At 40.1% G+C, this 21,805-nt stretch overlaps 2 protein-coding genes across 3 annotated transcripts in view; one reads left to right on the forward strand and one right to left on the reverse strand.

Annotated features, from left to right (window-relative positions):
• The window catches only part of R3HDM1 (R3H domain containing 1), a 78,843-nt gene extending 76,070 nt beyond the window's left edge, over window positions 1–2,773 (reverse strand). Inside the window, exon 1 of the mRNA XM_040070425.1 lies at window positions 2,647–2,773. The gene's annotated coding sequence lies outside the window, so the exon portion shown is untranslated. The remainder of the gene's footprint in view (window positions 1–2,646) is intronic.
• An 830-nt stretch (window positions 2,774–3,603) lies between these two features.
• The window catches only part of ZRANB3 (zinc finger RANBP2-type containing 3), a 39,563-nt gene continuing 21,361 nt past the window's right edge, over window positions 3,604–21,805 (forward strand). Inside the window, exons 1-3 of one of the 2 annotated variants that reach the window (XM_040068877.2) lie at window positions 3,604–3,846; window positions 7,438–7,590; window positions 20,251–20,269. In XM_040068877.2, coding sequence (XP_039924811.1) covers window positions 7,439–7,590; window positions 20,251–20,269 — 171 coding nt within the window. In that variant the 5' untranslated portion in view covers window positions 3,604–3,846; window position 7,438. The remainder of the gene's footprint in view (window positions 3,847–7,437; window positions 7,591–20,250; window positions 20,270–21,805) is intronic. The other variant, XM_040068876.2, reaches the window with a different exon arrangement.

A 21,805-nucleotide genomic window follows, 5' to 3' on the forward strand; every position in this document is an offset into this window, starting at 1 on the left:
AGGAAGTCGCATTGATTCCTCCTGCCTAAAGAATACAGTGTGAATGACCCTATTCTTCAGGTCTTGCACTGCCAAACGACTCCTCTTTCCATCACTAAAAACATCAATGTGGAATGCAGCGTTTAACAAACCCCTCTGGGTCATTCCTAGCCAGCCACTCCCAGGTGGGACGGACACGGGACAACTGCCACCAAAAGCCCGACTGGGCTCAACCCTTCTGCCTGCAGTCCTTGAGCCCAGGGATGCCAGGATTACTGGATATTCCCCGACTCCTACCGAAAGCTCCTTAGCTGTCACACCCATGCATCACAGCACTTCGTATTTACTGGCTACTGCTTAACTCCCTTCGTATCTTTGAAATGAGAATTCCAACAAGCTGAAAAATTTCAGATGCTAATCACTTCAACTAACCAGGACATCCAAGGTGGTTCATATTTTTATCCAGGTAGTAAATGTTAGAGCATAGAGCTGTCTAGCTCACCAAACCTGAACTATGCTGTCGACATATTGAAGAGATTTTTATAAAATGGACTGTATGCCACATTATAGTCAATTCCAAGTTTACACTGCTCCATTACCTGACAACTCACTCTCAAAAAACACGGTGTCAAAAGGCAGATTTTCCCCAAAGTGTCCAAAACCGCAACTGTATCAGTTACTTTTAAAAGCCTGGAATACAGCATCTTGAAACTTTAAAGACATAAAGGTATTTAGAAGATGTGGTTCTACACCTCTTAGTCAAATTAACACTGGGGAGAAGTAGATTTGTGAAAGTGGCGATACAAAGACATGAATTTGAATTAACAGAGGCCACTGTAGCAAACTGACAGCACCTCTTAGCTGAATAAACCCCAAACTCTCGGCATTCGCGCTGTACCCAGAGCTGAGCCTAGAGCACCTGACCTAAAGCATTCAGCTGGTTTGAAGCAGTTTCACAGGCAGGCTTTAAGCAAGCGACACAAAATAAAGACTATGGTGTAAGACAAATATACTGAACTTGGAGAAGAAATGAAAGCCAAAACTTCGCCTAAGTTAAGAGAAGAAAAAAGGCAGAGACAGAATTGTGTTTAAGATGAGAAAGAGCAAAGTAGTAGTACCAGTCTCCTCGACTTTTTCTTTATTCTTCTTGACATACAAAACTAAAATACAAACAACCACTGCAGCAGATTTAGTGGCTGACCCTTCCCAAATCTTGAATAAATAGTTCCTGGAGCACTGCTAACAAACCTAACCCAGTCCACCGCACAACCCCCAAAATTACTGATATTTAGTCAAATCTAGTTTTACTCACGAGAAAAGTACTAGTTGATCCTGATAGCAATTTAGTTTTCTAAAACAGAATGGCCAAGCAGTGCAGTTACAAGTACTACATTTCTGATCTTCCAAGATTTAAACGGACACAAGCCTTAATATTATTTTTGCCATTGGGACTTTGGTAAATTGAGGAGTACAAGCAATAAGTTACTTAATTTCTACGAAATACTCAAACTCTTGACATCACAGTACTTACTGTAAAACAAAGGCTTAATATCAGCTGCATGCCAAGCCAGTAGAAAACTGTCAGAGAAAATGTGTTTCCATTGCCATATTTTTCTCCTGAATAGCAAATTATCTGAACAAAACATTCTGAAAAACAATCAGACCTTCATTTTACCTTTCACTTCAACAGTAAATAAATATTCCTAATCTAACATTCCCAAGACATACTGCCCTGTGAAATTGCTGCTCAATATTCAGCTAAAAAGCATGTCTCAAATACATTACTCCTTGTGGAAGACAAGACACGAGAAAGCAACTCCATTAAAAACTGCAGGTTAATGCCTCAGTGAAAAAAGGCCAGTGTCAGATACTGCAAGAGAAAAAACCCAACACATTCCCTATTCTGCTTTGGGCACACAAGATCTCTTCGGTTTCAGGTCAGTGAGAAAGGGGCATCAAAATTTTAAATTAAGACTATTAGCAAAACCACTTCAAGATAACAAACACTAGGGTAGACTGTACTATGTGGCAATGCACCCCAGGCTAAGTGTGCACCACTCTTTTTGGTTTTTTTTTTCCATCACCCTCCTAATCCAGCTTTCTATGGACATCACACAAATCCACCAACATGAGGATGTGGGCAAATCTCTTCACGTGAATAATCTGAATAATTCTTAGACCCCATGCAAGAAACAGCTATTCCTCACTTCTTTTTCTATCTCGTTCCATCTTCCTCATAAAGTGAAACCCTTCCTCTGCGCTGAAAACTCATTTTAAAACGATTTTAAAAGAGATGGTAAAAACCAGGCTGTGACGTAGTTTGCTCTCGAGTCTACTTACACTTTATACTATAATATGGCAGATATATACCCACATGCAAAATTATCCAACGACCGGCAGAAATTTTAAGAAAATGAAAACATAACAGATGAACTGCCCTGTGTCCCACTCCGGCCAGCCCTGGCTATATTAGGGAAGGGGAAGGGCCGGGCTCGCCCCGCCGGACCGCGACCCCCGGCTGCACCCACCGGCCCCGAGCTGCGCCCGCCCTCCCTCAGCGCTGCCCCCGCTCTGCGCACTGCGGGCGCGGCCCCCCCCTCCTCCCTCAGCGCACTGCGACCCCCGCCCGCCGGAGCGCCTTCCCCGGCGGCACCCCGGGCTCCTCACCGGGCCGGAGCGCTCCTTCCCGGGCTCCTTGCCGGGACGCCGCGCCCGGCGGGTGGCGGCTCCTCACACACGAGGGGCGCCGAACGCAGCGCCGAGCGCCGCCCGGGTTCCTCCTGCTGCTGCCGCGGCGGGGAGAGAGGCCCCGCCCCCGGCTGCCGCCACCAATGGCTGCCCGGAGCGCCAATGATGGACGGCCGCGCGGGCCAATAGACGTCGCGACGCCCTCCCCCCGGCGCTGCCGCGGAGTGGTGCCGCTCGGCGCTTACGCGAAGCCGAGCCCGCCCGGAAGGCGGCGGCCAATCGGAGGGCACGGCCGGCTTGACAGACAGCCGTGAACACCAGTAAGAGCGGCGCACCGGCACCGCAAGGCCCGCCCCCTGCGTGCAGCCCATGGCCGCGGGCGGACGGAGCGATCTCTCGGCTGTGGCAGCGTGGACTCTTAGCGGCCTTCGCTCCCTGCCCCGGCCGCTTTCCCTTCAGCCGTGCCTAAGCCGCTGCCCTGCTCCCGGGTGTGCGGTGTATCCTGAGCAGCATCTCCCCGGTCCCGTGGGTGCCCGCGCCAGCTCTCCCGCAGCCGCACGGCGCCCGCACCCTGGCGGGGCAGGCTGGGAGCTGTAGTCGGGGCTTGCCCGCGCAACCTCTCGCCTTCCCCGGCCCTTCGCCCTGGCTTTCACCGCTCTTCCCAACCCCGAGAGCCGGCGGCACAGCCCCGTGCATCCCGGCCCTTAGCGCCATCCTCGCCTTTCTCCATTCCCAGCTCCGCTTCCCCCTTCCCGCCCCAGCGGATCAGGGACCGGCAGGAGGCATGGCCTGGCGGGAAGATGATTTTTAACTCGCTCCTGGGGAAACGGGGCCAGCAGCGAGAAGGACGGGGAAGACAGGAAAAAAAAAAAAAAAAAAAAAAAACAAAAAAAAAAAAAAAAACAAAAGCGGTCCCCGGGCCCAAAAGCGCTTCCCGTCCGTGACTCCTGGTCATGCGTCACTTCCCGGCGGCCGTTCGAGCGCGGAGCCCGCGGCCGTGAGGGGCTGCCCGGGGTGGGACGCGCTCGGGGTCGGTCGCCAGCCGGGGACCAGCTGCCAGGTGACTGCTGTTTGACCCCAGCCCGTGTTTGTGGCGGGTTTCACTTCTCGCGGGTGCTGCTGCCGGCTCGTCGCATCGTGCGCTCAGGTACTTCTGCGATTGCAGCTGCGGGGACTTGAGTAAGTCAAATGAAAGACTTGTCCCCAGGGAGGTATTGAGGTGTGTGCTTTCCTCCCGCACGGTACAGTGGCCTGTGGAAAAACTTCTACGCTGAGGAACTGTGTGATGTCCTTTGCTCCATCTGATTGCTTTCTCTTGTAGTGTTCTTTAAAATGCTGTGTTCTGATGGGTAGATTTTCGATTCTTTATTATCCCACTGGTGGCTCCTCAGAACAAGAAAGACAAGAAGCTACTGGAGAGGGTTCAGCGGAGGCCGCAGAGGTGATGAGGGATCTGAAGCATCTCTCTTATGAGGAGAGACTGAGAGAGCTGGGCCTGTTTAGTCTGGAGAAGACTGAGAGGGGATCTCATTAATGCACATTAATATCTCAGAGGTGGGTGCCAAGTGAATGATGCCAGACTGCTTTCAGTGGTGCCCGTCAGCCGGATGAGGAGCAATGGCTATAAAAACAGAAGTTCCACCTCAGCATGAGGCAGAACTTCTTTACAAAAATGAGAGAGCACTAGAGCAGCTGCCTAGGGAGCTCGTGGGTTTTCCCGCTCTGAAGATGTTCCGAAGACACCTGGATGCGTTTCTGTGACCCTGCCTTGGCAGAGTGTTTGGATGGGATGATCTGCAGAGGTCCCTTCCAACCCAAACAATTCTGTGAAATAGTTGATTAATTAATCAACCAAGATGTCCTTGGAGCCTTGAATTCCCTATTAAGTTTTATTGAACACGCAGTCATGGAGCATTTAAGTCCATCAAGAGGAAATTTGTGAAGCAAAACCCTTAGTGGAAAGACTCATTTGTCTTAGGCATATGCTGCTGAGCTGCATTAAAGGGCTATACTTAGTGGCCTATAAAAATAAGCAGTGGGTTTATATTATGTAATCAGCTTGTGTTGACAAACAGCTATTGGAAAACTTAAAGCAGTCCTTGAACTTGTCATCAGTCTTGCACCCAACTTTCCAATAAAGAAGCAGCCCCAGGGGTAATACCCTCAACAAGCTGGATCTCAGTTGCTGTCTCTGGAAGGATAAGGGCCTATAGTGAAATGCATTATAACAGTAGCAGTGATTAGGAAGAAATTCAAGGTCATTTTTTTCAAATTTTATATTATTTGCACTGCCCTTAGCACTCAGTAGCTACTTACTTTTCCAGATCATTTGTGATTGATTGAACATGATAGAAATTGGGGCAGATTACTTGGAAATACCGCTGATGTTGTTTCTCTCATACATGAACTGTCTACTTGCTTGAATTTAAATAAAGTTTCAGTGCAATTTTTTTACAGCTCGGTTTTCTTGGACGTTTGAGAGACTTTCTCGAAAGTTTTCCTGGAAATTATAGTTACTGTACGACTATGTTTATAAAATTTATTCTGTTTTAATTCAGTTTTGAAAAGTAGTGGGAGTTGGACTGCGTCAAATTGTTTATAGGTACGTTGTTGTAGAGCCCTTTCAAAAAAACTTCATCAGATTGGAAAAAGGGGAATCACTTTTACAAAACACATGGTGACTCCCACCAAATAAATGCATTTATCCTGGTGTTCATGGGTTCTGCACTTCTTTTTTTTTTACTGCTTTTTTATACCTTATGAATGAATCATGAGGTAGGTCCATGAATCTTCTTCATCCCTGCTTTTAAAAGCTGGGAACATTGACCACTATCTAGTCCTGAGATATTTAAGCAGTTTCAGGTTAATAGTTACTGGGTTTAGTAATTCAGCTTTTTCATCCCTGATTTCCTTTAAAGCACTTGAGTAAATACTCTATAGAGTTTGAGTTTTTTAACTCCTGAAACTTCATGCAGTCTCTGAATGAAAAGCTGGGTCTCCACACAAAACATTTTAGGTCTGTTTTTTCTGAAAAAAAAACGAAGCTCCAGGACTTGTGATCTGGAGATGTGGGAAGGTCGATGTGATCTGTATTACAGCACATTAAGGACACAGAAAAAAACGATGAAAAGTTGTAGTTAGAGAATACATGCACTAGTCTTTCTCTCTCCCCTTAGATCTTCTAAATTTGCAGTGACTAGAACAACAGATATAAACTGGTCTTCTGCTACACTGACTAAATTCTTTTTTAAAACAGACTTCTTTTTATTTTTGACAGTACTTCAGTGTGTACATAAGTACTCTGTCTCAGAACATACATGACCACCATGGCCACAATCATTATGGATGTTGTTTTAATAGTCATTGTTCACCACATGTGGAGTTCTTTAATTATTCACCTAGGTTGTAATTATTCACCATTCATTTATACAGAGAAAAAACTAAACAAAAACTTGTACATATCTGGTAGTTAGTGCTTTCTGTTCTGCTGCTTTCTAAGATCTGCAAAGTCAGTTCTCACCTTGTTAATGACTGATGCAGGAACATTTTTCATGGTAATATTGCTATGTACTGATGACTCATGTGCCTCCTCTAATTCAGATTTATGCTTCTGAAACTGCATGGTTCCTATTCAGTGTTTCAGTGAAAGGATCTTGTCATGATCTCGTTCAACAGAAAGTTAATTATGTTAACATTTCATTCTCATATTGTCCCTCACAACAAGCTATGAAGCGAGCTGATCACAAGTACATCATTATCTCTGCATTTATAAAATGGAAAATTAGTGCAGAAGATGAGTCACAAATTTTCTTTAGAGGTGAGTCTCAGAACTGAGTGTTGAACAGCTTTGTTGGGCCCAGCAGTCCTGCAGCATTATTGAAGCTTGGCTCTACAGAAACGTTTAATTTTTGTTTGTTTGCCAGCAGTCTTGAAGTACCTTACCTTAATCAGCTTTTAAAGGGAAAAAATACTCAGTGGAAAATAATTGTGATAGAACTGAAGTGATTCTGGTTGTTTTTCCTACAGTTAGAATTGAAACATTTGTGTTTGCTCAACTGAGAGCAGAAGCAGGTATTTATTTACTGGAGCTTTATGAATTTTTATGAAACATTTGTCTTGGGCACATTGGGGCTTTCCATCTTCTGTTAAGCAAAGCTGTATCATGGATGTGCATGAAGGAGCCTGGTACTCATCACAGTACTTTCATCTGCTGCTGAATCTTGCAGGGGCCCAAGGTACAGGAATATTGTTTCTGTAAAGTTATACCAAAGATTCCACTTAGGAAAATGGGGTCAAAATTTCCACAGTCAAAACAATGCTTATGTCCCAACTTTTATGTGTTGATCAGTATTTTAAACTTAAATTCATTATTCTTCCTTCATTGCCTCATTTTCCTGGAACTCTTCTGAGAAGTGTTTACCGAGAGTTATATTTCAGTGTCCATGAGTAAGCTTGATTTGAATGGCAAATGACTTCCATTCATGAATAGGGTATGTGCTAAAATAATTACTTATATATAATATAGTGTAAAGGAAGAGATGCATGCTGTCCTCTTCATCCTGGAATAGAATATTTTATGGATACTGAGGTGAGGGACTCTTCCTCCAGCATCTGCACAGTTTGATGCTTTCCAGAGAGAATTCTCAAAAGTCAGGGAATGTGTAGATATTGTTTATTTCAAGATGAAGTGATGAGTATTGTTCCATCAAGCTTTATTCTTTATTCTGCTATGTAGGTAAGATCTTTCTCTTTTGTTTCCCTCTGGTTCAGCATGGCCAGTGCTCTCCAGGGAACACCTTCACTCCAAGCTTCTCACTTAGAGGATGTTGATCCTAAGCTGTCCTTCCTACCTGAAAGACTGAGAAAGAAGCTGCTTCCTTTTCAGGAAAAGGGCATCATATTTGCACTTCAGAGAAGTGGCAGGTATTGTATTCAACTTACTGTATCACATGCTAAAAATAATTGGGTAAACGTTAATTACTTTTTACAAAGGTTATTCAATACCAGCAGTCTTAGGTGAGTTATGTTATAGAAATTTTTCACAAACTGTAAGGTAACATGGTTTAAAATGAGTTGTGGGGTTTTTTTTCCACAAAGGATGAAGAAATGTTTAATAATGCATTATGCAAAAGAAAATTGCAGTATCAAAGTTCTCGTGTGAAAGGAGGTTGATACCAGTAGGACCATCATTTTTGTTATGTTAATAGAGAATTCCTAAAATAAGTTAATTCACATTTGATTCTTTAGTTCTTAATGGTGTGGTAGAGCTGTTAAGGGAATGACTAACAGATCCTGATGCATCTGTGTGGTTTTCTATTTTAAATTTGGTACAATTCTGGAGGGTAATCGGGGTGTTCTGGAGCTCACTGAGCTGCAGCAGCAGAGCAGGAGAAGCCTTGCAGAGTTCTCAGTTAGCCAGTGCAGCAGCTGATGGAGTAGGCATTCAACAATTAAATACCTGGTAAATCAAAAAAACACGGTTTATGCAGCAGAGGCTGGAAATATTTTGCTGAGTGAGAGCCTGTTACTGAATTACAGGATCAAAAAGGAGAGGGGGAAATGCTATTCCACATTTATAAATTTTAGGAAATGTGGGCAATTGCAGCCTAAAGCTGTGAAACTACTGTATGCTGTTGTTTTGGAAAGGAATGATGTTGGGGAGGTCTGGCACAAATGGAATTACTGTAGCCTGTGTGGGAAAGATGGATGAAATTAGTTCCTGATTATTTCAGCATCTTGCTGAGAAGGAGAGGCTTAGGGCCTAAGGGGGTTGCTTGCTAATGTTTGTGATTATTTTCAGTGGAAAAGAAATGTGCATCCTTTCCTCTAAAGGTGAAAAATTGGAAAGAGAATAATTTTTAATCAATTGAAATCTCTAAATTTTTTTGCTTTGATTCTGTTCCTTTGCCCAAAACCCTTTAGCACTGCTGTCCCAGGGAATGAATAAACCATCCATTTTATGCTGCCAATTTCAGGGGCAGAACAGAAAGATGAGTCCAGCCCTTCACGTGAAAGCCTGAGATTTATGCTTTATGCTGAATTGGCATTAGCTTCTGTGTGACCACCAGCCATATCAGGCACTTTCTTGCTGCACAGACTGAGAATGAGTGGATAATATTTTGATAGCTAGCTAAGACTTGGGTAGAATAGACAGCAAAGCCTGTCTTAGAGTTGCATTTAATAAATCCAAAGCCCTTGGCTCATAGAATATGCAATTGAGGTGTATATTTGTATATACAAATAGTGAAAGAACACAAGCTGTTAAAATTAAAGAAACTACACATTTTAATTAGTGTAGGCTAATGGATGTGTTTGAAAGCGGCATAATCTTTTGCAGGCTATTGTGTAATATAGAGGTTTCTTGGGAAGCAGCTTAACGGTAGGACTGGATAAATTTTTATCAGATGTTTCTTTCCTCTTTTTGTTGAAGTAGTAACAATTGCCTGCAATAAGTATTCAAAAATGTTTGAAATACCTAGTCTAATGACTCTCTATCAAGGAGGGAATTTTATTGCTTTTTCATTAGGGTTGTGGGTTTATGTTGGGTTTTTTCTTTAAGTCTTTCACTAACGAGAGTTTTGCATAACCCAGCACTGATGGCTTTCATGTGGCATGAATATAAAAAAATACTCATCATGGTTGCAAGAAATCTCATTGCTTGGCACAGCAAATTCTGTGTGTAAGCTGGGTCACATTGAGGAATTGTGTGCACACTCTCAGCCAGCTTCTGTCTTAGGTAAAATGTGTCAAGTTAAACTTTCCCAAGGAGTGTCCTTTAAATCTGTCCCTTGCTCACGCAGATCTATTTCTCTTCCTGTCCCAAAACAGAGAATAAGAGCCTCTGGTGCTTGTAACTGAGTTTTCTTATTAGTCTGTCAGCCCTTGCCTCACACAAGTTTTGTGTACTCAGTAATGATTTAAACCTTCTTTCAGTGTTCCCAGTGGTATATTTCCTGTAGAAGTGTCTTTTCTAATTTTAAAAAATATATAAGCATAGAACTTGAAGTGAGCAATATGTGCATCTCTGCTAATCTTTCTTCTTCCCCCAGGCTATGCACTCCCTTCACAGGCATCACTGAATCCATGCTTTGCTGTGGTGGTAGGGAACTGGCGTAGAGCAAGTGTTGGTTGACGAGATTCAATTAATATCAGCTTAGATTAGACAAGCACCCAGCATGAAAAGGGACTTATTATTAGAACAAACTCTTTATTTTTTGCATAGAAGGGGCTGGGAGTGAGCTATTAATTCCCTTGTCTGTTCCCAAAGCATAAAATAAATATGCTGTTGTGGTTTGTATTTTTGATTCATTGGTAAATTAATCAAAGGCTTTTCCAGTAGGTGCTCCAAAGGCACTACCTCATCTAACAGAGACTGCCTAGCACTCTTCTAGGAAATGACAGTTCTAGAGACAACAAGACAGTGTTCAACATAAGCTAACATACCTTTTATCTCACAAACATGCCTCAAAGGTAAATAACTGGCTGGCTGCTTATTCCTCACTAGAGATTATTCTTCAGTGTTGCACTTTGGAATGGCTGCCTAGGGATGGGTACAATTTATAGTCTTTATTTGTAGCCTCAAACATTAACACCAAGAAAAGCTGGGTGCACATAACTTACATCCACGAAGACTATTTTATTTTTGTGACTTTCTTTCATTGGAACGTTAAGTTACTTTTAAAAACAGCAATAATATTTATTTATGTATTTATTGTGTGCGTGTGCTTTAAACTGTCTCTTAAATAAAAACCAACAACTTGCCCCTTCCAGCAATGTGACCTGTTAGCAATAGGCTTAGGAAGTACTGAGGGTTGTTGGGGTCCGATGTGTGTGTGCGCTGTTGGGGAGTAGAATTGAGCAATTTTCTGCTCTCTGCTGCTTCTTAGTCACGTTTGGGCAGATGTGGGCAAATCCCCATTTCCTGAGAGCTCAGGGTAGAACTGAGGGGTCACCAGGTGTTAGTGAAGAGGTGGCAGTGTCGAAGCACAGTGCCCTGGACAAAGTGGTGGCAGCTTGGGTGAAATATCCATATACAGAGATACATGGGCAAGTGACTTGATAGTGTTGGTAAGGATTGCATGTAGTCTCATTTGAGCTCCCATCTCTCTTTGAATATTTATGATTTTTACTGCTGCTGTTCACTAATGTCATACTTGGAAAGTCACAATTCTTTTTACCATGTGTTCTTGTTTTATATCCTCTCCTTACAAAAGTGTGTGATGTCTGTCTAGTAACCAAAACAATTCATTCACCTGAATACACTGTAATAGAGGCGTGCTGCTGTTTGAGATTTAGCTCTCGTTCTACTGGATATCACTAAATGCTTTATCAAGTTTTGTAATAAAAACTGTCAGCATGTGATTTGCAAGCATCATTATTTAGCATTGCTTGTCTTGTAGATGGTATCTGTAAAAGATGCCTTCAGACACAGATATATTTCTTTCTAGGAGTGTTGGCAGAACAATTTATTTAAGCTGGATGCAAGAAAGGACTTGGAGATATTTACTACTTATGAAACAAGCTTTTCCATTGTAATTGTACAGTCAAACTGTTTTACTGGGGTGATCTCGTTTCCCCTATAAGTTTGAGAGGTAATACATTAAATTATATATTCAGAAGCATGTGATTTTTAATTTCCCATACATTCTGGCCTAATGCTGGTAGACACAGTAAGAAAAGTAAATTACCTTGGAAGGCAGTATCAGGATATGCAGAGTTCACATCTGCCATAAAGAGCTATCAGTTTTAATGCAAGGGCAATTGTTTTGTTAGGCAGTCCCTGTCTAGAATAAGAAAAAGTTTTAGAGTGTTTAATTTTTTTTTGGATAATGGGCTACAGAGAACCATTATGGCAGTGAAATCATTAGAGAATAGAGTGTAAACGTCCTCTGTTATAATGCTGAGTGAGTTGCCTACACTTTAAAATAGTACATTTTCCCATTGACTGTGTCTCTGATCTCTAGCAAGTTGCACAAGAGGAATATATAGTTAGTTAATTCTGTGTTAATTAAAACAGATGTCAAAAATTATCCGTCTTTGTAGAAATTAATTCCCCCTCTCCCATCCTCAAAGCAGACCAAAAAACAAAGGTTCAAATCACAATTTCCTCAAGGTTCATGGGTACAGCATATACAGTGCTGAGGGTTTAGCAGCTGGACCACAGAAATGGCAGCTCTTGGGCAGGAGGCAAATAGAAATGTCTGCAATTCCCAGACACAGCCCTTTGTAGGGTGAGGAATTTCTGATATGTCCTATTTAAACTCTTATGCAAATTTCTACACAAATTTCTTTAACTTTCTAGGATGTATTACCATTGAGTAGTATGAAAGGTATAATTTTCATTTGAGTTGGGTGTCTAAGGGAGTTACACTTTTAGATTTTGGAAGCTGATGGAATAAGGGAAAATAGGTTCAGTCCATGCACTCCCATGCACATTTTAGTTTGTGCTACAGCAGTAGGCCCTTTTGTCTTACACTTTTCTATATCTATTTTTCACTCTTATTTTTGTCATCATTACTGAATTTGCTTCTGGGTTTTATGTTGTCTATTAATCTTTCTTTCTCCTTTTGTACGATGCAGTTGTTCCTTTCTGTCTTGTATTGCCTTTTTAAGTTACCAGAGCTTTTGTTTTACCTTGCTTTTATCTTTACTATTTTTGATTGATGTGATTGATTTGCTCTTCCAGTGTATTTCTATTCTTCAGTTTCTTATCTTTGATAGTGGCTGTGAATAAGGGAATAGATTTGTCTTTCAATTCCATTTTGAAGCACTAAGCCTAGTTGCATGTCTGTATATCTCTTACTATCTATATCTAGTTTTTCTGTCTTTTGTTTGAAAGGTTATAGGTTTCTGCAAGTCGATGTCGTGTTTAAATGCAAGACCAACTGCTTTTTACCATTGTCTGTTTTTTGGGGGTTTTTTTAAATCTTTTCAGAATCAGCTGCATGGTTTAAAGGAACACTTACAAAAATATTATACAGGCTACTGTTGAATTTTTCCCAGTCACACTGACTTCAGTAAAAGCCAGATTACTTAAATTTGCCTGTTAGAAAAAGACACTACCTTCACATTTGTTTTGTGTTTTAAAAATGGCAATTAATATTTCTTTTACTTTCATTTGTACTTGGTGGCTTGCAGCATCAAGTGCCATCAACAAGTGTCTCCATTATTTGTAGAACTTGAGATCAGAGATCAAATTGGAAAAAAAAAATTGTAACATTTTTTAAAATTTCTGCCTCTAGTCTCAGTAATTTGTTGTTAGATAGCCTGAAAGAGCTGTTTGAAACAAGGCATAAGTTTCTTGCTAAAGTAAGAAAGAAATCCTCTTTTATTCCAATATATTCAGCAACTCAGATATACAAAATTATCACAATTTTGTGATAAATGTGGGTCCTTAAACCTGCATTATTAACAGGTGAGCTGTTATCCCCAGTCTTAGAGAACAAAGCACAGGAATAATCTCTGGGGAACAAGAATGGGATGGCTATTTAGTGAATACATTTCTGCTCTGAGGGTCAAAGAAAGATTTCATTTTTCTTAAGATGCTGGTTTGTAATGATTCAGAGTACATCTCACATTTGAGAAGTGCCAAGGAAGAGAGGGATGAATAAATGAAGATGCTAGCTCGCAGAATGAGGTTCAGATGCAGGAAGTATGAATGAGAGACTGAGCCAAATTCTGCAGAGCTTTCCTAGCCAGGGAGGCTTGTTTGGAAGTGATGCTGGAGGAACTGGGAAGCAATTCAAATAGAACAAAAAATGCATTGTCAGTAAGTGAATCTAGGATATATTCAGGAGAGGAACTATGTGGGGTGAAAAAAGAAAAAAAAAGAAGACTTAAAACCAGAAAAAAAACCCATGATAGAAATACGAGAATTTACCTGGGTTTAAATGTGGACTTGGCAGCAGCAGGAATGAAGAAGAAAATGCAGATTTTAGAAATGCAGGGCACAATTTGTTAGAATGGAAGAGGAGAACCAAGAGAGATAAAGACTCAAGGTTATCAACAGTGACAGAGGGAGGAGAAAGGGGAAATGGGAAATGAATTGGTGTTAGCTGTGTGCAGGGAAGGTTTGCAGTGTGGGAATCCCTGATGAGAAGTTGGTGTTTAACCACAGCACCCAGGAGAGGACAAATGGGAGGGAGCACTTCTAAGCGTGTGACAAGTCACTTTAATATTAGAGAGTGAATAGAAGTAAGGTCTTGAATAGGTATGAGTCACATTCTGACTGACTTAAGGCAAGTTGGAAGGACAGGAAAACACAGGCACAAGGGAAAACTGACCCAGCTCACCAAGGAATGCAGAGCTTATTGGGAAAGCAGTGATGAGTATTTACATTTCATTGAAAGCCAGCACACTGCATACTAAGGAAGGCTTCTACTGCTGCTCACAGGTATTTCAGTTGTGCCAGTTAACAGCAAGGTTAACATTTGCAGCCACAATTATCAGTAGCTGGAATTAGTTGAAGTTATTCTGTTTTCTTACATTGAGTCAGCTGCTGAACCCCTTTGTCTCTGAAGCCAGTGACTGATTAGATGAGGAGTTTTCACTATCACTGTTGGTCATCTTCTTGGCTGGAGGTTTTTCTCACCTAACAGTTCCATTAACATATTCTAAAAACCTATTGACATGTCTGAGCTTAACCTTCAACTTGACCGCTTTGTTATGTGTTGTTCCACACATCTTTGCCAGAGCTAAAATACCACAATGTGTGATCTGAGAGCTTTCAAATACTAATAAAAGAAATACTGAGAGAGTAATAAAGCATTTTGGGCGGGTTTTTCAGTTACATGTAGAGCTACATTGGAGAAAAGCATAAGACAGCACAACCATTCTGCTCTGTGCTCCTTTTCCGAATCATTAACAATGCAGCTGTGGCAATTTAGCACATCTTATGTTAAATCAAAGGTTGGGGTTTTATTACTTAGGGGTATTTTAAATACCTAGTGTAGTTCAGGAGCAAGGGAAAGATTTATCTTACATCTTCTGGAGCAGTATTTTTGATGCAACACCCTTGATTATTTTTGCAGGGGAGTCAGCTCTCTTTGTTCTAGTTTTAGGACTCTGTGCTGTGATTACTGACACACAAATGTAATGGTTGCTTGCGCAGTTTTATATAAAAATGTTCTAAGTTCAGATTCCTTAAATAACCCTTGGTTAAGATGTTAGTGCTGAAGTGTTGGCTTGTGAGTGGGAGGTAAATTATATGTTGTAGTGTTATATAAAACTGACTCACATGAGTAGGTGAGAATCCCAAGAATATCAGGACACCCACACCAGTGAAAGAAAGACTTGAGCTTCCTCTGTACAACATGTTCCAAAGCCTGCATTAACAAAAAAACAGCTTTAATTTGCTTGAGTAGTAACAAAATTTTTCAGTGTTTTAAAAAATGAACTGCTACTGCTTTGAGTGTTTGCCTTGGAAAATGCATTTAAAAGGGAAGGAGTTTGTTCTGAAAAAGCTACCTGCAGTTCTTGGTGGTTTTTTCTGGATAAATAGCTGCTGAAAATCAGTCAAGAAGTTAAATTATTCCTACAAACAAGCAACAGATGTATTGGATTGCTGTACCACTTTAGTTTTTAGTCTGCCATGTAAGGAAGCACAGCTGTCTAGAGAGGGTATTATTGCAAATAGTTCTGTACTTACAAGAGACCTCTAACACCAGCATTTTGACTTGGTAGGATCCTTGGTTGTACAGACCTTCATTCCAGTGTGTTGTTTTAATCGATATTCCTCCAAGTGCAAAGTTCAAAATGGATTCTTTCTCTTTACAAAAATACCTTATTGCAGCAGCCGTAATTAATATAAGAAACTTTAGCTGTATTGTTTGCATGGTTAATAGTGCTGACATTTTGAAAGGGGTGACCCGAATGTAACCCAGACATGCTGAAATAGAAATGATTTTCATTTAAACGTTTGTTCTTCCCTGAAACTCCTTTTACAAAACTGTGTTAGCATTAACCTTCTGATGCAGACTATTTTTGTGTTCCTCTATGACATATGCCACATGAGCTTAGCCTCAGTTTCCTTCTGTTTCTCCAATGAACTCATCTGCATAAAATTTTAAAGATCTGCTTTTCCTTCTGGTTTGTGAAGCTGATTCCAATCGTCTTGACATCAGCACAACCCAGAACTCTTTCTGTGTTTTTTGAGGTTTGAAAAATCTGTTCTTTTAGAGGCAGAGCTTTCCTGATGGAGTTTTCAGAGGGTTCTATCAGGAGTTTTGGGTTTCTTTCTTAGCTCCTTCACCTGTTTTTTAGCTTAGTTAGGTTTTTCTGCAGGGTTTGCTGTAAATGCACCTTTGCTTGATGCCTTTACAAGATATCGAGTACCAAGCCTGTTCTGATAGTGCTGAAAATCTGGTTCTGGGGTCCTGACTCATCCAGCTTTGGGTGGTCCCTTTAACTGTGGGATTCTCTGCATGCAGAAGAAAGCTGGGGTTTGTGTACAACCTCAGATGCTTGCATTTGTTCTCTTCAGTGAACAGCAATAAGGTTTTGGACCTGTGTGCACTAGGGGTGCGTGAGCACAGTAGACCTTGCTTTCTGCAGGCGTGTTCACTCACCAGGGTACATCCTCTCTCAAAGCTCTTTGCTTGTTAAAAGAAAGATGTCGTTTTATTTTCAGGCTAATGCATCTCAAAATGCCAGGGCTCCACAGTCTAGTGGAGGCCCAACTATGGTTTGTTTGTGAAAGATCCTACTGTGTCCGAAGGCCATTGCTAACCCTACACTGCAGAAGGGTTATGAATAGCAGCAAGGTTGTAGCAGCGTGTGCACTGCATCCCAATGAGATTCTACTGCCTTCTGCTAGGGAAAAAATAGCAGATTTCCTTGATGAATGGACAGAGATTCAAACACAAGCCACAGGATTCGCTCTGAAGAAGGGGAACATTTAAAGATTAAATGCGAAAGAATCTGAAAGAATTTGCCGTTGACTGGTGCTTTTTGCACGGTTGGACTTTGCTGCTGAGAGTAAGTGCAACTGAGACATCTCAGATGATTTTTTTCCATGCTTCTCTGAAACTTTTGACCATGTGGGCTGAGCTTATAACAGGATATGAATCTGCGTATCATAGCTCTGATTTATATTCTTGGATAGAGCTATTATTAAGGTGTCATATGAACAGATGGGATATGAATGATGAAGCTCAGATTGGGTAACTACCAGTTGAGAGGAAATGACTAACTGAACTTCAGAGAACAAGAAGTCTGTCTTCTTGCAGTCAAAATATGTGAAACAAGAATACGAATTTGTCCCTTCAATGTAGCTGAAGATCTGTTTCTTCTGCTTTTGACAGCATGGAACCTTTATGTCCATGTTGGCAGCTTGTCTGACTGCAATAATATGGAACATACTGAAGTTTGTTTTAAATAGAGGCTGCATATTTTTAAGGTTATGTAAAGTATTGTTTTTTAGCAGCTTAGTGCAACTAACTGTTAGATATCTTGTAAGTTCTGTGTGATGTGGGCTATAAAGATGGGGAAGTTCTTTACACTTCAAATCTAATAGTTGTAATTAGAAACTGGAGACCTTTCATGACTTTCCTCTCCTCTATAAGCTGTTTTTCATTGCCCTAGAATCCAGTGAAAAAAATGTGGACTTCTTATCTTTTTAACTACATTAAGCAGACATCTTTAGGATTCTTATTTTAAAACGATGAAAGATACCCAGATGAACGCTTTAAAATGCATTAGGTCATGCAATAAATTCAATATCCTCCATTTCCACTTACATTAGTTATGTTAACTTCTACCTGTATCATAAACTCAATCTTGTGTGCCCTGTCAAAATTTTATCAAGTGTGAGTGTCAATAATGTTAATTAATTGGCATAAATTAGCAATTTAAAACCTGTAGCGCTTCAGGAATTGGAGCCTGAGCAGTGTGGATCCAAGCAGTGATTCATGGCACTAACTGTATAATCACAGGGGACTTTACACTTTCAGATAGCTCTGACTGGAGCTTTAAAGCCAATTTAGTGCACTTGATTGATCTCAATCTGTGATGTGTCTGGTCGCATTTTAAATGCCGGAAAACGGATGGATTGCAAGTGCAGGAAGAAAATCCCAACTACTTACAACAAAGCAATTTCATCATTGGGCAGGAGAGGAGAGTGAATACTTACTAGCACAATATCACCAGAGATATTCAGCTGTAAGCATAGGAGTGCTCCTGTGGCTCTGCTTCCATTGGTACTGTAGAAATGAGGAAGATAAAACTGCATTGAACACTTCATGTAACCCTTGTTTGCAGAGTTATTATGGGTAAGGTGATGGCAGCTACTTTGTACTTGCCTTCATTCGCCAGCAACAAAATGATGAGTTTCTAGAAATATTTTAAAAGTCATCAACTTTGTTGCTGCTATATAATAAGTTTAACTTAAGGACATGTTCGGTGGAAGTTAATAGGCATGAAAACAGGAAATACTCTACAGCACCAAAGATTTTATGAGTACAGTCTGAAAATGAGTGCAAAAAGAAGAACAGAACAATTTCTTATGCGTCAGCAGATAAAGCCATCAATGTTTAATTGGCTACATTTCACTCTAATGAGGAAATCTAGCTTTATGGAAAACATGTTCCTGTGGTTGACATGCTTTTAAAGTTGGTGGATTTTTATTTGTTATTCAGCTTCTAACTGTCAGATCCATTTGTAAATCCCTCTGAATTTCTTCATTTTTGCTTGTTATCCTGAAAGGACGAAGGAGCGTCCGATTATTTCACCTGTGCAAAGAATAGTGCAATAGGATCTTGCCTATTCTCAATTTTCTGTTTGTCTGAACTGGCATAATTAACATTTCACTATTTATGCAATTCTACTAAATGTTGATTTGCTGAGAAATACTGTATTTATCAGCAGAAGTTGGCAAGGAATGCTTTTATTCCTGTCCTCTTTGCCACGTTTTCTTACTACCAGATGCAACTTGGTTATTGCTGTATTTTTACTTCAGCTCTGATATTCTTACAATAAATAATCTTTATTGTTGAAGAGGATCTGTGGTTTATTCTTGAGCTGTCTCTGCTCTGTAGCTGTTAGTTGTAGTCTTACTCATTTGCTGCATTTGTGTAAGGAGTACTACTGCAACAGTAGGTTATTGTGCATTCCAATTGATTTCAGGCTTCAAACTGTTTTTTAAAAACATGATTAATGTACTCAAAGCGGTTGGCCTCAAAGAATCTGCAAAAAAGACTTGTTTTGTAAACTTCAGTTCAAGCAATTAACAATGAGTATTGAATGGAAAAAAAAAATCCGTCTTTGAGCAAAAACTGACATTATTTTTAAATTAGAATTGTGTGTTTGTTGTCTGCAAATAAAAGTCTTTGCCCAGCTGCAAATCACAGACATTAAGGCCCCACAATCATGAGTTGCCACTAAAAATAATTTTCTTCCTGCCTTTTCTTTCCCTTGTAAATCTGTGCAGACTTTGTTTTGTTACATTTTCTTCCTTTGTTTTCGTTGCTCCATCCCCAACAGCTGGGGGGGAAGTTGCAAAGCAATTGCAAATAGATAGTTGGTTGCTTATAAAGAAATGAAGTTGTATAAGAATTAATTTTGAATTAATTTTTTTACCTCAGTCAAAAGAAACTGCAGAAATTAGTAGAATTAGTAGACACTGGAATTTATACTGGCAGGCAGAGTGAGCAAACAGCAGTATACTGTGGCTCTGAAAATATCAAACATTTTATCTCTTTTGAGCCAGCTGCACTAACTTCAGAGTAGCTACCACTAAAAAAGCAGTTCTGTGTTACCTGAAAAGGTTTTTCTGGAACAAAATAAAAAATGCTTATATCTTGTTGTGTTAAATTTTGTTAAAGACACTAAGACCTGGGAGATCTTTCCCATTTTTTCACTGAAGGAACACTATATTTGAGTTACACGGTGCAATGGGTACATACAGAATCCCAGAATGGTTAAAATACCTTCAAGAAATTCATGCCAAAGGTGGCATTAAATGTTTACAAAATGTAAATATGCTGAACAGAATTTACTATTTATGACTGGGGACTCAGAATTGTCATTGTCTTTACACAGAGTGGCATTGCCAAGTGACTCCAGATTGGGCAAAAAATCAAATTCATTTTCTAATACTTTAGCTGGTACAATTGGTGGGGGAGAGGGAGTGTCTGCTTCTATTTCAAAACAAATGTGACAGCTCTGGAAAGCACATTTATAAAATCAATCTGACATATAAATAATCCTTAATCACGAAGCAGCAAAAACATTGCTGTTTCTGAAAGACAAAAGAAAATTGAAGATACACTTCTTGCTTTGGAAGTGTCTCTTATGATTACAATAAATCTATCCCTGGACCTCAGCAGAAATTCAGTTTTGCAATTGCAAGTTCTGCGGTAATGCCAGCAAACTGAATAAATATTTTTAGAATAATTGTTGTACTTATTTTCAGTTCATACCAAATTCACTCTTTGTAGGTGATATCTGGAGGAACGAACCTTTTTTCCTTTCATTGGTTCTGTAAATCCAGAATTTAAATTTATAGTAAACAGTTTGTAAGTATTGGTTTATGTATTATATTTAGTATTAATTTCTGCTTTTTCCCCCCCATTTTTGTTTCCTATTTAGGTGTATGATTGCTGATGAGGTAAGTGATATTTCTGTTCCTCTAACTGTTTTTTCTGGTGTTAATGCACTTTGTGCAGATGTGACTTTTTTTGTCTGTGAGGTGTGGGCAGAAAGTTTGGGAATGAAAGAATCCCAATTCCTGTGATAGTCAGCAGATGTCCTGCAAATACCTGAGTGAGGGAAAAATTGAAACCTGACATAAGTTTTGAAAAATCCTTGAGAAAATATAAAAGGTTACTTTTAATTGTAGGTTAAATCTCCTGTACTGTTACATTTTAAAAACACTGACTCAGGTGATTTTTTTAAAATGCTTTATAATTGCACAGCGAGCTATTTTTAATGCATTATTTGATATTCCTGGCCCAAAGAGATTTTTAACAGATATGGCTTCCAAAAACGATTTTTTTTTTTTTTAAAGTGCACTAATCCAGTAGTAAAATTCACTGTGTCCATACATTTGAAAATATGTTATATTCCATATTAGGGAAATCTGAATCCAGCATTTCTTCCCCCAGATAAAACATTTTTGTAATAATGTTCTTGATGTGTTGTCAGCATAAAATCTTTCGGAAAAAGAGAATTGCTGTAGTCTCACAATTCTAATTTGGGTTTTCTTGACACACTAGGAGGGAGAGGGAGATGGATTATTGGGATTTCAGCATCTCCTCATACTATAAAAATCTCATTACATCTAGAGATAAACTATCCTGGCATAGAATGCAAAATATCTGGGAGCTGTGGAGAATATAAAAGTATTCAGGGGAAGAGAAAAGCAAAGCTTGGGAAAAATCAAAGTATCAGCAGTAGCGATTTTTTTATTAAAACAGTTTATTTCCCTCCTTGAACTAGAAAATGAGCTGTGCATAATTATGTTAGCATTAAAAAGCCCTGGAAGATAGATTTATTCCAAAATAAAGATTGTATATTTCCTAATGACAGTAGGTGTGGCACTCGAGGAAGCATGGTGCAGTGATGTGTATCCTGTGCTTTTTGACCTATGTCTAAATAAGAAAATGTTGGTAAAATTAAATATTAAATTCAAAATAAGTATTGTGAGCTTGTGTGGAAGAGGAAAACACAAGATCAGGGAATTACTGTACATATCCCTGGACTGTGTAACTATGTAAGGATTAAAGTAAGATAAAACCAGTATTTTTTCAAAGGTGATCTACAAATATGTTTCTATTTTTTCTCAGAGTGGGGACAGACAAAATTTTTCCCCCCAAATTTCAGTGTCATCCATTTCCATGCTGGGAGAAAGATGGGTTTATATCAAAACCCAAGACCATAATACTTTCTCCGGTTTTTCTGGTCTCCCCCATTCTGTTACGTAGCCTGCTGATGGGGGTCTGCATGCAGCCCTGATGCCAAGAGGCATCAAAAAAATGAGTTTTTATTCCAAACTCATTTCATCTCAGTGCCTGGATTATCACCAGGGACTGCACAGCCTGAGCTAGGGACACAGCCATGGCAGCAAACTAAAAATTAATGTTATTTTGTTAAGGGTTTTTTTTCCACTTGGACTTGTTTTCAAATGGCCTAAGAACTACTGGTG

Source organism: Hirundo rustica, chromosome 7 (assembly GCF_015227805.2).
Source record: "Hirundo rustica isolate bHirRus1 chromosome 7, bHirRus1.pri.v3, whole genome shotgun sequence".
NCBI classification, from domain to species: Eukaryota; Metazoa; Chordata; class Aves; order Passeriformes; family Hirundinidae; genus Hirundo; species Hirundo rustica.